Source organism: Dermacentor andersoni, chromosome 6 (assembly GCF_023375885.2).
Source record: "Dermacentor andersoni chromosome 6, qqDerAnde1_hic_scaffold, whole genome shotgun sequence".
Taxonomy (NCBI): domain Eukaryota; kingdom Metazoa; phylum Arthropoda; class Arachnida; order Ixodida; family Ixodidae; genus Dermacentor; species Dermacentor andersoni.
Genome location: NC_092819.1, coordinates 90,945,696 through 90,961,160, shown reverse-complemented (window position 1 = coordinate 90,961,160; position 15,465 = coordinate 90,945,696). Strand labels below are relative to the sequence as shown.

Sequence of the window (15,465 nt, the reverse complement as noted above, 5' to 3'; positions counted from 1 at the left end):
GTGCTTGCGCTGTCTCGACAAAACAAGCACTCAACTGTCTGCACACAACCAATCTTTTGCTTCCTTGATTTTTTTGTTTTTAGTTGCATCGCTGTCATGATGCTTGTAGCCACTGTACTGTGATGCGTGCGGCGTCTCTCGCACAAATTCTGATGCCGCTATAGTGTCGCTATCAAAGTTTCTCTTGTGTGGTGCTTTGTTACGCAGTCTGAAGAATGCAAAAATGGGGTTGCTTTGCGTATACAGGGTGTCTACAAACCGGGAAATCCGGGAATTCTCAGGGGTTTTGAGTAGTCTGGAAGAACTCGGGGAATTTGTGCCTGTATCAGGGAAAATTAGCTGTAATTTTATTGAAAGGGTCTAAAGTCGCGGCAATGCTGGCTGGAGTAACACACAGGAATCGTAACGAATCGTCTTTGACGCCCTGTCCTCGGCTGGAGGAGTTGCCAGTGTACAGTCAACGACCGACTTTCCGGATTCCCGATAATTTGGACGGCTTCGTGGCACCGCCACGTACCCCATAGAGTCAATGTATCAGATGTCGGAAATTTCGGACGCAAGGACTCTTCGCCGTCTGAAACGGCATTAAAGGGACACTAAAGGTTACTATTAAGTCAACGTGGACTGTTGAAATACCATCACAGAAACCTCGAAACGCTTGTTTCGTGCCAAGGAGAGACTTATTTCAAGAGAAAATGCGTTCTGAAGCGTCCGCGTACCTCCAGCGCAGTTCAAATCGCCCGCCCTCCGATCGAGGAGTACTGACATCATGGTCTCATAGTGACGTTGCGCCATCGGTGAGTAGAACGGCGTCCGCAGACGACGCTACGGCTTTTCTGCACAAAACGCAAACGCGCGGCCAGAAACAGAGCCAAGACAGAGCCGACAGCAGAACGAAAGCGGGAGTATGGTGGCTAGCGGAAGGAGAAACGAATTACGTCCCACGGCACACGGAGAGTCCGTTTTCGTTAAACTATAGGCTGCAGCGAGCTCGCAGCGTGGTCGGCGTGGTCTGTGAGAAGTGATGAGCCTTTTCGCACTCGCAACAGGGCATAAAAAAGTGCGAATCGACGCAAAAATCGGCCTAGAAACGTGCTTCGCCACAGCCAGGGCTCAATACGACCCAAGCTGGCACGACCCAGATGTCGTTTCCCGCACCGCCACCAGGCGCCGCTACTATACCTCAAACTCCAGCGCAAGACGCCCATAAGCTGGTACTTCATTCTATGACGCAAACTTCGACGCTTGTCGCAATGGACCCCGACACCGACAGATTGGCTCGCGATGGTGGGCTCAACGTCAGGGATTTGAGCACCGACGAGCGCGACCTGCTGCTGAGGGCTCGCACTGCCGGCGTCGTTGCGTACTACGACGGAGGCCTCGACACCGGCTCTCCGGAGCGGGAAAGCAACGAGGGCTTCCCACATCACATGGACGTGGCATTCTCGCTGCTTGTTCCAAATGAAAGTTTCGCGAGCCAGCAGAACCCTCACAGCACGACGCGATAACGAAAATACTGAAACTCCAAAGCGTGCGCGGCGCAGAGTCGAGCGCGTAGAGTCGAGCGAAAACGAAACCTTTTGAACACCCATATTACTGAAGGGTAACGTCAAAATGTTATTTTTTCTTAGAGTCGAATAGACGTAGACAAGTAGCATTTTTTTCTGTCTTATAATCGAATGAAAAATTTTTAATACGAGTAGTTGAGTATTAGTAACACAAATTATGAGGAGTCCTTTCGTCATCGGGCTAGTACCGGAATGTCGCTGGGGGGTCTCAAATCGTGTCGTGCATTTACCTTAATTTCTCTGTTACTAAAGCTCTGTTCGCGATTAAATTGACGCCTTAGATGTTCTAGAACATTGCTCTACCACTTTAACTTGAGTTTCTGGTAACCTTTAGTGTCCCTTTAACCGAAGCCACCACCGCTGCCATTTTGATTACCTCGCCGCCACGAACTGGCGCTCTCGCGCACAGATCCGCTGCCAGTCGTAGCCACCACTGCGGCAACGCTAGGCCTAGCTGCTTCGACGTTCGCTATTAAGCTTCTTGCCGTTCGATTCCGTGTTTCTTCATTTCTCCGCTATCAGCAATAATTTTGGCTTCGAAGCTCGGAAAGCACAACGCATTGCATAATACTTGGTCCCGAAAGTTAGTTTTGCCTCAATACAGTTGTGTGACGCGGTGAAGCCTTAGCAAAGTATTGCGGTGAAGCTTAACAAGCGTAGGAAGGGGCGGGACACTGTATGTATTCCTTAATTTGACATGCCTGTACCTGCCCTCTCCTGTCACAGTAGGAGCACCGATATGCCTAATATGTATACTGGCAGGCATTCAGATCTTTTTCAGACGTTCCCTTGTCGATTTGAGCCCTAAAGGGCAGTAAAAGACATGTATTTATTTTTTCGGACTGCCTGATTTTTCTCAAGTTTTCACGGCCCCTAGGGGGTCCAAGAAATTGGACGTTGACTGTAAACTGACCAAAAGTATGCTTCAAATGGTCCGCGGGGCGAACGCGCGGCGAAAGGAGGATGAGAACAGAAAGGACTGGCGCATTGAGGAATGAACGGGGAATGAAGTAAGCGACTGCTTCTTTGAAGGAGCCTGAGCTCAAAAAACAAAGTGTTGGCTGATGCCGAGATGCAGGTGTCCCTCACCAAAACCAAAGTAAACTGTTTAAAGCAGTGAAACAACACAGACTTCGTGCGTGGGCTGAAAGTATGTCAGGACAGTTGCGCTTGACTTACGAGCTGTTGAGAGAGAATCTCAATTGTGAAAAAGTTCGGTACCACTGAGCTTGCTATCAGTTGATAGAAAAGCTCGTATTCGAAAATATTTGCTTCTGTATGCATCCCCTTTTTATTTCTTTTTGAGAATGTCCGACTCGATTTGCAATTTTTTTCGAAGACATTTTATTTGCTGTGCATATTACTAACCCCTCCCTTCTACTTTCTTTTTTTCAGTAGCATAAACCCTACTCCTTTGTATTCAAATTGGATTAAGTCGGTATTTTTTTCATATGTTTGCTAGAGAGTGACAGCGTCGGGCGATATGGTTTCAGCCCGTCTTGACATAAAACACAGTTCTGCATCACTCAGGGAATTTCGCGAAGGCACTCAGGGAAAACCTGGAAAACTCGGGGAATTTGGAAATGTCAGCTTGGTAGACACCCTGGTATAGTGAATTTCACACATCAGCGATTTGAAGGATCTCGTGAATGCAACTTTGACTGTTGTGAACCAAAGCATGGCTGGTGCTGCCTCCAGGAGGCTTGTGTACAAGGCGGCTATGTTGTGTATGTTATTGCTTGCAAGCACCAAAAGCAATTTTTTGGGGCTACATTACATGCCTAAACAGTAATACATTTACGGACAAGGTAAAGCTCCACAGCGGTATCTGCGCCATCGTCCAGAGGCTTCTTATTGAATTGAAAAAATTAACTCCAACCAATAATTTACATATTTGAAACCCAACGTTTCAGGACCAGCTTGGTCCCTTCTTCAGGGGTGACTAAAACCTGGGCCAGCAGCAGCATGGGGTGGCCTACGGTCTCCCTTTGTTAGCACGTGGCGCAGTCCACTAACGTACGCTGAGGGGAGCGTTCTTGTCGTGATAATTGCATTCATGAGGCTGACTTAATGCGCAGCTTCTGCCACTGTTGGGTCTGAATCGCCCATGCTGTCACTTTCCGTGCTTCACTTTCCTCATCACTGTCACGAGGTTACACTTCGGCAGCAACAGAGGAAACGATGACGAACACTCGAACCTTGTAGCAGACATCTTTTCATGGTAACGGCAGCGGTAATGCTGAGCTTAATGTCACGTCATGTGCCAGGGCCGACTTCTTTGTGCCACGTTCGATAGCACGAATGATGTCCAATTTTTCTTTCAGCACCCAGTGCTTTTTGCTTCGGCATGACGTGGGTCGTAGCTTGCATAACGCCACAACACTCTCTGGCATGGCACCAGAATGATGTTGATGTGGCTTCACGCGCAAACACATGTACGGGGCACATAGAGAACAGGGCGCTTGGAGGCCGTTGTGATCTCTGAGGCTTGTTGTTCTGCCGGGCTGCCTGATGGGGATGATGCATAGTCAGTGTAATAACTCTATGGGACGATGCACCGCTGTGATTGCGCGACGAAAAGTGGAAGCACTACGCATTAACCGATGCGTACGCAATAAGCTGGTATAGTTTATACTAATACAGAACGCATTATGTTCAGTGGCCGCTGAGTCGGGCATTTGACTTTACTAATTTTAAAACAAAACTACTCTTTAAGCGGATACAGTTTAACGACGTTTTACTGTACTAACAGACATTTCATTCAAATGAAACAAGGTTAGTCAAAATTGAGAAATCTCCAAGCAAACATTTTTGTGCATACACACGATTGCTGCTACATTGTATAGATCTATAATAAGAAATCTGTGAATGTATCGAAGTATCTTAAAATACAGATGGAAAGTATCGTATCAGATACAATAATTGTGGTTGTATCTTGTATCTGTATCTCAAATACTTGTTGCCCAAGTAGCTTGTATCATATCATAATTGCAAAGTAGTATCTTTGCCCAGCCCTGGGGATGTGCAAATATTCAAAACTTTCAAATAACAAATTGAATATTGCCCTATTCAATATTCGGGCCCCATTGTTAAACATGGATATGTTCCAATAATTTTCCTAATATATCAAATCCCCAACATTGGGTGATCAAGTGTAAAATTGGAGAAAAAGTGAGATAAATTTTATCCTAGCACTCAGTGTGCACATACACTAACATAAGAAGTTATGTAGTGGGCACTATATGTTGCTCAGGGAACCAAATATTTCTGGCTAAACCGCTTTTATTTGCACTCACCAGGGAGTCCCAAGTGTGCAAAAAGAGTGCTTATTTGCTCCTACTGCTCCATTTGTACCTTTAGCAAACAACACTTTATAATGTGCAATGTAATGATAAACTCGCTAACATTACGAATATACTGTGAAGGGAGCAGCAATATTATATTAATGAGGAAAATGGCTTTTTGTTATTTGAAAACTCGTCAGAAGGTATTCAATATTTGGTTTGCTTCTGGCACTATTCAATTAATATGTGATACAGTGCACTTTGATTAAACTCTCTCGAATGCAAATGCTGGATAAACAAAGCGATGGTAGCAACGTTGGTTGGCCGCCCATAGGCGCAATGGTAACAAGCTTTGCTTGAAATGGAACGCATCCTTTTGTGAACTTCGGTTAAACGAAACATTAACTGAAAATACCCCCTACCTCATCAGTGTATGGAACAGGAAATGTCGGACAAACATGTGAAACGATGATGCTATAAATGGCGGAGAAAATCCAATCCATAAGGCAGTTGTAGGATAGTTAGTTCAAATTAAGGATGCCGAAGTTGCAACAGTGTTTCTATCATGAAGACTGGGCAAGTAATGATCCCAGAAAAAGAAGAGAACACTATGGATTTGGTAATTTCTTTCCAGTCAGGTTGCCGCTACTGCTTTGTTCACGCCGCCAGGATTGAGTGATCTCAGACAATGCCTTTGTTACCTGCTCTGATGAGAAGATATTAAAGTTTGTGATGAAGGCCATGGTTATATTGAAGGATACATAGGTATTGCTGTTTTAGTGTGTGTGTCGCTGTGTCCGACCAGATGGCAGTTATTGTCTGCAGCGCTATATTGGATGTGAGGAGTGTGTGGAATTGCATGTCATTGTTTTGCTCATGAACACAACCCTGCAAAAAAAAGGAAACTGCAGTAGGTTTGTGCTAATTTGATCTCAACTGAAGGTCCTGGCCAGTGCCCATGCATTTCTATGGGCCCATACTTCTGTTATTCTAATCCTAAAATTTGCCTTTGCTGGATAATTCGAACGTGAACTGTCATCATGCACGTGCCTGATGCCTATGGTGACCCCAGTAACGACCCTTTTAGTGGCAGCATCTATCTCAGCAGAGCTTAGGGGGACGGTGAAGCGTTGAACACGCGTCATCTCCCATTGAAAATGGCTATTTTCGGCCTCCCCTAGGAACATATTCAGGCAATAAGCATAGCTCACAATGTCTCATTAAAGTATTTACCCGATTGTAATATGCATCTTCTTTTAAAGCAAAGCTTTCTTTGCAAACCTCTTGTGCCTGGCTTGCTGACCATGACTGCCGCCTGATGCTGTCTCGCCAAATAGCTTACACTCGGCTGCGAGACAACGGCACCATCTAGGAGTGATGGCTCACATTACTTACCCGCAGCAGTGGAAGGTAGAGGGGCGAATCCGGCCTGTGGATGTGGTTCGTTGGCCACTGATAGAGAGGGCGAGGGGGCTGTGACAAGAAAGCTGCACTGAGATAGAAGATATGGCACTGGAGGAGATGGCAGCACATTGGACGTGCATTGCGCCGCCTAGCAACTGCCTGGCCAGTCGCATCTGCTCCTCCAGAAGGGGGGGGCGCTGTCGAGTCGGTTACCCCGAACAAATTGCATATATAATGCTGGTTCATTGAAAGGTGCATTGCATTGCAGAACGCCTCATTCGGTGCATCCATGACCCAAATTAGAAAGTGCGTGTGAACACCGCCTTGTAAGCTTCACTTTATATACATTAAAACAGGGCACATTGGATCTGCTGCATTTTTCTCCCCAGGAAATTTGAGCCAAAAATTGCATGCCTAGTGCACTCCGACATGATACTAAAACCACCTCTGCAATGTGTGTATGCTTTACCGCATAGCACCATACATTGCGGCGAAGCCAACTTTAAAAACCATGTGGCAAAGCTGTTTTAACAAACTGGCCACTGTTCAACACATAATAGGCCTTTGATCATTTTTATTACTAAGAAAACAGGTGAATGTTATTTCTACTTTGTTTAGGAGTTTTAACGTCATTTCTACTTTAGTTTTCTACTTTGGACACATAGAAAGTGGGTGCATATTTTATTTACGTGGGTGTAAGAATTGAGCAAATGCTGCTAAATGAATCAGCAGTTAGTTTTGGCATTTTTATGCATCTTGTTTAATTCAGCCCACTGAATACTTTGATCAATTTCTTCGGTTCTATCAGGGTCGAATTAATAGAAATTGGCTGTACTATATCAGAAACAAAGCCTGTGAAGGTCTTTTCTTTTTTCTCCGCAGTAATAATAAAACACTCACACTCTTCGAATAAAATGATTATTGATGGTTTATGTGCACTTTGCATAAATTAAGCTTTGAATAAACTGAACACATTTATCTGTCCCTTTGATTTCTGAAGCGTAATCTATTGTATATTGGTATTCGCACACACCTATGAACCAGCAAGATTGTTGAGTCTCTAGCTTCTGTGCGAGGTGAGCCACACTGTTTATTATTATACTGCAAGGAGCAGCTCTTGCACAAGGTTTCAAGTTTGCTTTCAGAATGTTATCAGGTGTTAGCCCCTGCTGTCACACAAGACTAACTCGCAATGTTAATGGCCTTGTGTTGGCAATGGCTGGGCAGCCACACCACTGATAGGGGTGTGCTCTTTTCTTGGTTGCAAGTTGCCACTGTCTTTTTTTCCTGATGGGCTTGTCCCACTTTGAATGGCAGGCATCTGCAACAGCTGTTTTGTCTCTTGTTCTTCCTCCTGCGGGGGACAGAGAAGTGCTACAAGTGCAACCGGATAGGCCACTTTGCCAGGGACTGCAAGGAGGCCGAGGACCGGTGTTACCGCTGCAACGGCACTGGTCACATCTCCAAGGACTGCCAGCATGGCCCAGATGAAAGTGAGTGCCGTCCTCGCCTGCTACATTCTCTCATATTTATTTGTTTAGTTCTATACCTTCAGTGTCAATATGGTGTTCAGTGTCAATATGGAGCAGGCATAACGTAATTTTAAAGGTGTTAACAGGTACAGTAGACAGATGCTGGAGGAATGACTGAAGTTGAAAACATCTGGCACACAGAAAAAGCCATACAACCACAAACAAATGTTGAGGAAATACAAGCCACGCAAAGCAATTTTCAAAGTGCAAACTTTTAAACTTGCTCCCAGAGTACATCGTGGCTAGACACAGCTGATGCAAACCAGACACATAGTGGCAGCTCCTAATTGAGCTTTAATGCTGATGAGAAGTGTATTTATATTTATATCATTACATATGTACATTACATAGTGATGGATCAGCAGCTCGGTAAAGCATTGATGCTTTTGCATGGGGCACAGCGAGCGGAGTCGGCGATTGTCTAAAATCTGATTTGTGGGTCAAGCACATTGGATTTTGTACGTGAATCGTTGAAAGTTCCAATGCAATTGCTGGTGCCTGCATGGCTTTCAGAAAGTACTGCACTACACAGTTCGCGTTGCGCATACAATCAAATTACAAAAAGCTTTGGTGACAACAGCCAAAGAATAGAACTATTTATAACATTCGAGAAACTTCTGATACATGCAGTCACACCGTGCATTGAAGGACAATGTTTAACATTTGTTAGCCAGTGAAAAGTAGTGACTGAAGAAAGATTAAAGAAGTGAACAGACGGACGCACGGTACTCCGGTGCCATCTCGCAGCAGTCGTCGCAGAGCACGTCTTGCGTAGCACTGTTTTTCTTCTTGCGCTTTCACCATACCCTCTTCCTACGCTTTCTGCCTCATGGTTCTGCTGCACCCTCCTCCTCCACTTTTTACCGCACGCTCTCTTCGCTGTCGCCGCCTTTCATTCGCTGCTGTGCTGTGTTTCTCTTTCATCCTTCGCTGTTGGGCTTGTTCGTTTGGTCACGCCGACACTCGCTGCAGGGACGGGTGCCTAAGAGATGTGCTATAAAACGAAAGACCGGCGGTGACACCTCCTTTGCTGGAGCTTCGGTGCAAAATGAAAGAAAATAGAGCTTTGACCATAATTTTCTTTACTAATCAACGTATTACCGCGAATTAAATGAAAATTGTTTCAAAAGAATATTTTATCCATCTAAAGTGATTCAGTGTTTCTTTTTAGTGTCCCTTTAAGCTGCCTTGAAAAGTATGTGTATATATTTTAAGAAAAAAATGTGCTAACCGGGAGAATGTTCGTTGCGAAGTCGCTAAAAAATTCAACAGACTCAACTCTAATTGACATCTACGTAATGCGATGTGTTGTGGCATGAGATGCCGATCAGCGCCTATCTGGTGGGGCCTGAGTGGCCCGAGATGTGCATTGTCGTTTTTGAGGCTTCAGCAAGCTTATGTTTGCGCTACTTGAGTTTGGCCTGGGTCAGCAGCTTCTTCAGGCATGCATTTTGGTGGGAAGTTTTGACGTGCCCACTTGGCGGCAATTGGGAATCTCTGCCAGAGCGAAACATGACACTGACATCGGAACGGCGTCACATTTGGGTCATTTGAGTTATTGCTTATTAAAAGCATGCAGTACGCTTTCTACGCCACATGCGCTGTTAAATAGATAAATGAAGATGCTTAATGCAGTGGACCCGGGCAGGTGAGTACTGTGGGAAAACTGCTGTTGAGGGCGATTACTGCTCTTAATCGCGTGTGCCTCACAGCGTTTCTTATTTACACGGGATCTACTGGCCAGAAAACATATTATGCGATAGCAGTTTGACGATTTACTGGACATTGGTGCCGAGAGATGTTTTCCGGAAGTGTATTAACCAGTAAAAAGGAAGTGTAAAAGTCTAATCCATTTATAACAAACTCGATAGTTCCGTGAAAAGTAGTTGTATCAGTAGCTCATTATATGTGGACTTGCCCTTCAATACGTACAAAAATTAACAACACTGAAGCTGGCATCTGCAGTTGTGATTTGTTTGGTTTGAAAACCATATTTTCAGTAGAGTGGAACCCCGGTTATACGTCCCCTGGTTTTGCGACAACCCGCGTTTTACGACGGATTAGTGCAGTCCTGGCGAAGTCCCCATAAAAGCAATGCATTAAAAACCTCTGTTATCGGATGCAATTTTACACCTGACCGATGTTATACAATGACCCTCGTGAAGCGCTGGACGGAACGGCGGACGAAACAAAAGTGCCGCGGGTCTCTTTCTTCGCTCCGTCTCTCCGCATGCCTCGTCTCATCGTTCGTTTCTCTCTCCCCTACCAGCAGCCGCCCGCGATGCCCACTGTGCTGAAATAGCGCCTTTTCTTCTCCACAATCACTTTCTCCCTCTCTTCTCAGCGGTGTCACCACTTGTAGTGTTGGGGCAGCGTTTCTCTCCTTCCAGTTTCCCAGCAGCAGATCGCCGACGAGGTAGCGCGGAGAGGCCTAGGTTTATAACATGTGTTCTTCGTTGTAATCCTAGCGACCAGCATTCAGCGGAGGTTTTGAGTTGTGTGGAGCAGCGCGACGCACGATGTCCCGAAAGCGGACAGTTCTGTCGCTCGGTGATAAGCTGAATATTATCGAGGAAGTGGAAAAGCGACATGGATCCACGAAAGCCAGCATATACCGGGACCTTAAGTTACCCGAATCTTTGCTTAAGACGATCCTGTCAAACGAAGCAATGATATTGCAGGATGCCAACAAGTTCGGGTTCAAGCGGAGAGAGAGAGAGAGGAAAGGGGAAAGGCAGGGAGGTTAACCAGGGAAAAAGATTCGGTTGGCTACCCTACGCTGGGGAGAGAGGGAGGGAGAGGTAAAGTGGTAACAAAGTAGAGATAAGGAAAGGAAGGAGCATAGACACACAATCACAATCAGTCACTGTCACCGAATACTGTCATCGCACAGCACAGTGACACCTGAAGCACTGTCAACATCTGTTCAGGCTACAGCCGCCTGTCCAATTCTGTCGCCCTCAAAAACCGCAACAGTGCACTCGTCGCCCTCTGCTGCGAAGGCTTATGATGGCGGTATTTTAAAATAAGTTCCTCTGTGAGAGGTCTTTGGTCGAAGCGCGCTATCGCGGTTGCGAGTGATTGTCTCTGTAAATTATATCGAGGACAGTCACAAAGAAGGTGTTGAAAAGTCTCCTCGTCACCACAGTCCTCACACGAGGCGTCGTCGGCCCATCCAATTCGGTAAGCGAAAGACTTGGTGAAAGCCACCCCTAGCCTTAGTCGACAAAGCAGGGTAGCTTCGCGACGGCAGAGTCCAGGTGGAATACAAAGGCGTAGAGAGGAGTCAAGATTGTGGAGTCGGTAGTCGTGAAAACTTCCAGCGTTCCACAAGGAGAACGTGATGTCACGGCTGATCATTCGAAGTTTTAGAGCGGCATCTGTCCTTGATAACGGTATCAGCTCCTCTTCGTCCCCTTGAAGAGCCGACCGAGCAGCGCTATCAGCGTGTTCGTTCGATCAAAAGTTAGAAAAAGTTCTCGTCAAGCAGCTGCATCAAGCACGTAGCTCTGCGATCAACGTTAACGGCACCATTATAAAAGAAAAGGCGGACCTTGTGGCATTGCGTCTGGGCATCGACGACTTGCAGGCATCGAACGGGTGGCTGGATTGCTTTAAAAAACGAAACAGGATTGTGTACAGCCGCTCCTGCGGAGAAAGCACTTCCGTGGACGTTTCGACGGTGAATGAGTGGATGGAGTCACTGCCGGAGATGATTGCTGCATACAAGCCGTGCGACGCTTTGAACGCCGGTGAGAGCGGTATTTTTTGCCATATGCAGCCCAAGCAAACCGTTGCGTTTAAGGGGGACAGCTGTCATGGTGGCAACCATAGTAAAGAGTGTGTGACGGCACTATTCTGTGCTAACGAGGACGGTTTCGAGAGGCTGCCCGTGCTCGTTGTTGGAAAGTTTGCAAAGCCACAGTGCTTTAAGAACTTGAAGACGCTGCCGTGCAGCTACAACAAAAAGGCATGGATGACGTCTTCGTTCTTCAGCAATTTCTTGCAGCAGCTGGATAACAAAATGGGTGCTAAGGCGAGGAAAATATTGCACCGTGCCACCCACCCGATATGTCCAGTCTGAGGAACATAAAGGTTGTTTTTTTTTCTGCCCAACTGCACAAGCCGGCTGCAGCCACTAGATGCCGGCATCATTAAATGCGTCAAGCAAGGGTACCGGAAGCGGTTAGTGCAGCGTCGGCTGGCGGCAATGGAGCACAGTGAGTTGGAAAAAAGGATCACTGTGCTCGACGCCATGCATTTTATTGCCAGTTCGAGGAACACAGTGTCGCGAAGCACAATCACTAACTCGTTCAAGCACTGCGGCTTCTGCCTCCTCTGCTGGGGACACAACCTCGATGCCGCTCGAGGCCGATGCAGGCTTCGCCGACGACGAGTTCGAGGGTTTAAACCTTACCACGACCTTCGCCGAGTACGTGGAGGCCGACGAGAACGTTGCGATCTGCAGCGAGGTGTTGCTGGATGACGCCATCGAGGAGGCTTTGCCTAGTGCCGACACTGCTGCGACATTAGACAAGGACGACGATGACGCCACAGATGCCGTGCCTGTGCCTACCATGTTCGCCGAGGTGCTACAGCACATAGACGGCATTCGGAACTTCATCTGTTCACGCGACACCGCAGAGGACCTCCTTTTGGACGTTGCCCAACTGAAGCGAAAGCTCTTGGTTCACGCATCAAACAAGGTCCAAAAGAAACTTACCGACCTTTTTAAAATTTCGCGCCAGCTGGCGGGAATCGCGGCAGTGGGCAGTGGAGTGCCGTAAAGGTTCGTTTGAATAAAGCATGATTGGTACCTGTACTGCAACATTATTTCTTATCGCATTTACTTTTTTGGTAATTTGCTTTTACAAGCACTGCAGAGTATGTTAGTAGTTTACATTGGAGTTTCTCGTAAATCCGTCGCACGAAATAAGTAGTATTTTTATAGGCATAACTTATGTTCGAATTTTACGGCACCCGCATTTTACTAAGCTTTTTCGCGGTCCCGAGAAAGTCATATAATCAGGGTTCCACTACATATATCTTAATTTTTATTCATGGCACTTTATCGCATCAAGCTGCAAGTTTCCGTTACAAAATGTCATTTCAAGAACGAAATGCGGCATTGTAGCTATTTCAAAACTGCACCTGACCTGTTGTGATCACCTGCTATTTAAAAAATACATGTGCAGTCACTGCCATTTTTAATGTAATTAGCATTCTTTGCCTAGTTAAGTTGCGTTGAGCCTATATAGCTATATCTATCTATCTAGCCTTTGTGCAGACCCATTTTCCCAAGTTGTCTACCTGCTTGGGCCACTAGATATGGTTGTGATATGGTTCATGGTTGTGATGTCGTCGGTATAGTGCCATCGTCGTCATTCTAGCTTCGTGATGTCTTTCGTCATGCAGTCGCTATCATGCATCCATTGTCATACCGTCGTCATGTCATTGCGGTTGTGCCATCGTCGTCATTTCAGCTTCGTCATACCATCACTTGTCATGCTGACTCGATGAACTGATCCTGATATACCAGTTCATGATGGGTCGTCGCAGGAATTATAACGTGATGTTTACCGCGGACCAATAATAGAGATAGTGTGAGGTCACAGTACATTGATGCAGCTCACAGCATTAAGCAATAGACAGAAACAATAAGTGTTTCAAGCAGCATATCACAACTGGTATCCCAGTAGGTCTGCTAGGAAGCTATTGCTTGGGCTTGATAATAATCCTCTGATTGCTTCTGCCCAATTGTTAAAGTGAAAGTCTTTGTTTTTTTGCCTGCCTTCTCGGCTTTGCCGTAAGTGCAGTGAAATGTGGTCATTATTGATGTATCTGGGTTCGTTATAAGTGGGTTCGACTGTAGCTGTATTAGGTCCCATCCTTTTGTGTTCTTGATTGCAAACGTTGGTGCCAGGACATTGTACGAAACTGGATCGTATCGATGTTGTTCTACTGTACATGTTTCACTTCAATGTGCCCATGTGGAACAAGTGTTCCAAACAGTTATTTTCCATTCGCATTTCAATTTATGTTGATGACACAGCTCTTTAAGGCCAACTCCAACGAACTGCAATGAAATGCCAACTGTAATGGGTGCTGTAAGAAGCCCAGAACAGCATATACATAGAACAGCTTCCTTGCAAAAAGTAAGATGATTGAAATACAAATAGATGGGTTGCAAGAAGCTCACAGAAATGGGCGCTTTTGTACCGAAACTTTATTGCTTGCAAAAAATGACAAAGCTCCTTGATGTTTAAAATCCGCGTAATACCGGTGCATGACCTCCGAGATGTGGCATGCTGAAAATTTTCGAGGCCCTGGTCTGGCTGGTATTTGTGCGAGGCACACACAAGCACACAAATAGTAGCAGTGCTGCACTTGTCTGCAGGATTTTTCAACAGCTGCATTATGACTGGTGTTTTGCATTATGACTACTATAACTGGCACTAGTGTTATGTATAAATTGAATTCTATGAGAGAGTAAATGGTAGTCAGACAAGACCTTACTACTATAAGCTGCCGGAGTAGCTATGGCTGTGGCATTGCACTGCCAAGCATGAGGCCACAGGATCAAATCCCGGCCACGCTTCGATGGGGCAATATGCGATAACGCCCGGGTACCGTGCATTAGGTCCACGTTAATGAATCCAAGGCGGACAAAATTAATCCGGAGTCCTCCACTACGCCATGCCTCATAATCAGATTGTGGTTTTGGCTTATAAGACGCCAGAATTTATTATTATTGTTACTTATATTCTGCTCTTCATTATAAGTAGTCATGCTGTAAGTATTCATTTATAACCAAAGTGAAATTTCGGCGCACTTTGCCCTTAAGCATATGGGGGCAGTCATGTAAGCACGGAACTCTCGCACCCTTTTCTTTTTCTCTGACCAGTGTCGTGCTACAACTGTGGCAAAATGGGCCACATTGCGCGTGAGTGCAAGGAGCAGGAGAAGACATGCTACATCTGCCACAAGCAGGGACACATCTCCAGGGACTGCGAGCAGGATGAGAGAAGGGTGAGCACTCCAGTCGTCTCTCCTGCTTTTAACTCGTGTCCATTGTCCTGCGTGTTTTGTTTGTCATGGAGGTGCAACCACTATGCTCTCTGGTGTCTTGATTCCTATTTGCTGTGCCTGCCTTTGTGTACTTCCCTCCCTTTTTTTTAACCCCTTGCCACAATGTACCCATCACAAGGTCCCGGTGAACCTTGTGCACAGTGCATGATGTATGGCTGTAAACTCTTGTCTCTTTCAAGTGGCACTTTGTTGCTTGAGCTAAACAGCTGGGCTGTGTGCAGTGTTGCTGTGGCTCCTGTCACAAGGTAACAGCAGCTCCCCTACTGCAATATATGTGCTTCATCAGTATTTTGGTGTCTGCTGCCCCTTTCAACTGTTATCTGTTTGATAGGTGTTTGTGTTTACTTGTGTCTGGCACTAAGACTTATTAAAAATGGACACTTGAAAGATCCATTTCTCATGAGAGTTTCTAGAACACTTATTTCTCTTCACATGCAGTTTTGTTTGATCGCTAAGAAAGGTGAAAGTTTACTGTGATGTACCGTTGCATTCTCCGGATGCTTGGTACATGTTCACACACATTGTGAGCAAGAAGGAAACCAGAAAGCATAAATCAATTTACATTAGTGTTCCAACATGCCGGACATT

General features: G+C 45.8%; 1 protein-coding gene across 4 annotated transcripts in view; it reads left to right on the top strand.

Annotated features, from left to right (window-relative positions):
• Positions 1-15,465, top strand: part of CNBP (CCHC-type zinc finger nucleic acid binding protein) — a 49,972-nt gene that overhangs the window by 8,760 nt on the left and 25,747 nt on the right. For all 4 annotated transcript variants that reach the window (XM_050171343.3, XM_050171341.3, XM_050171342.3 and 1 more), the window contains exons 3-4: positions 7,624-7,749; positions 14,693-14,817. In XM_050171343.3, the coding sequence (XP_050027300.1) occupies positions 7,624-7,749; positions 14,693-14,817 (251 nt within the window). The remainder of the gene's footprint in view (positions 1-7,623; positions 7,750-14,692; positions 14,818-15,465) is intronic.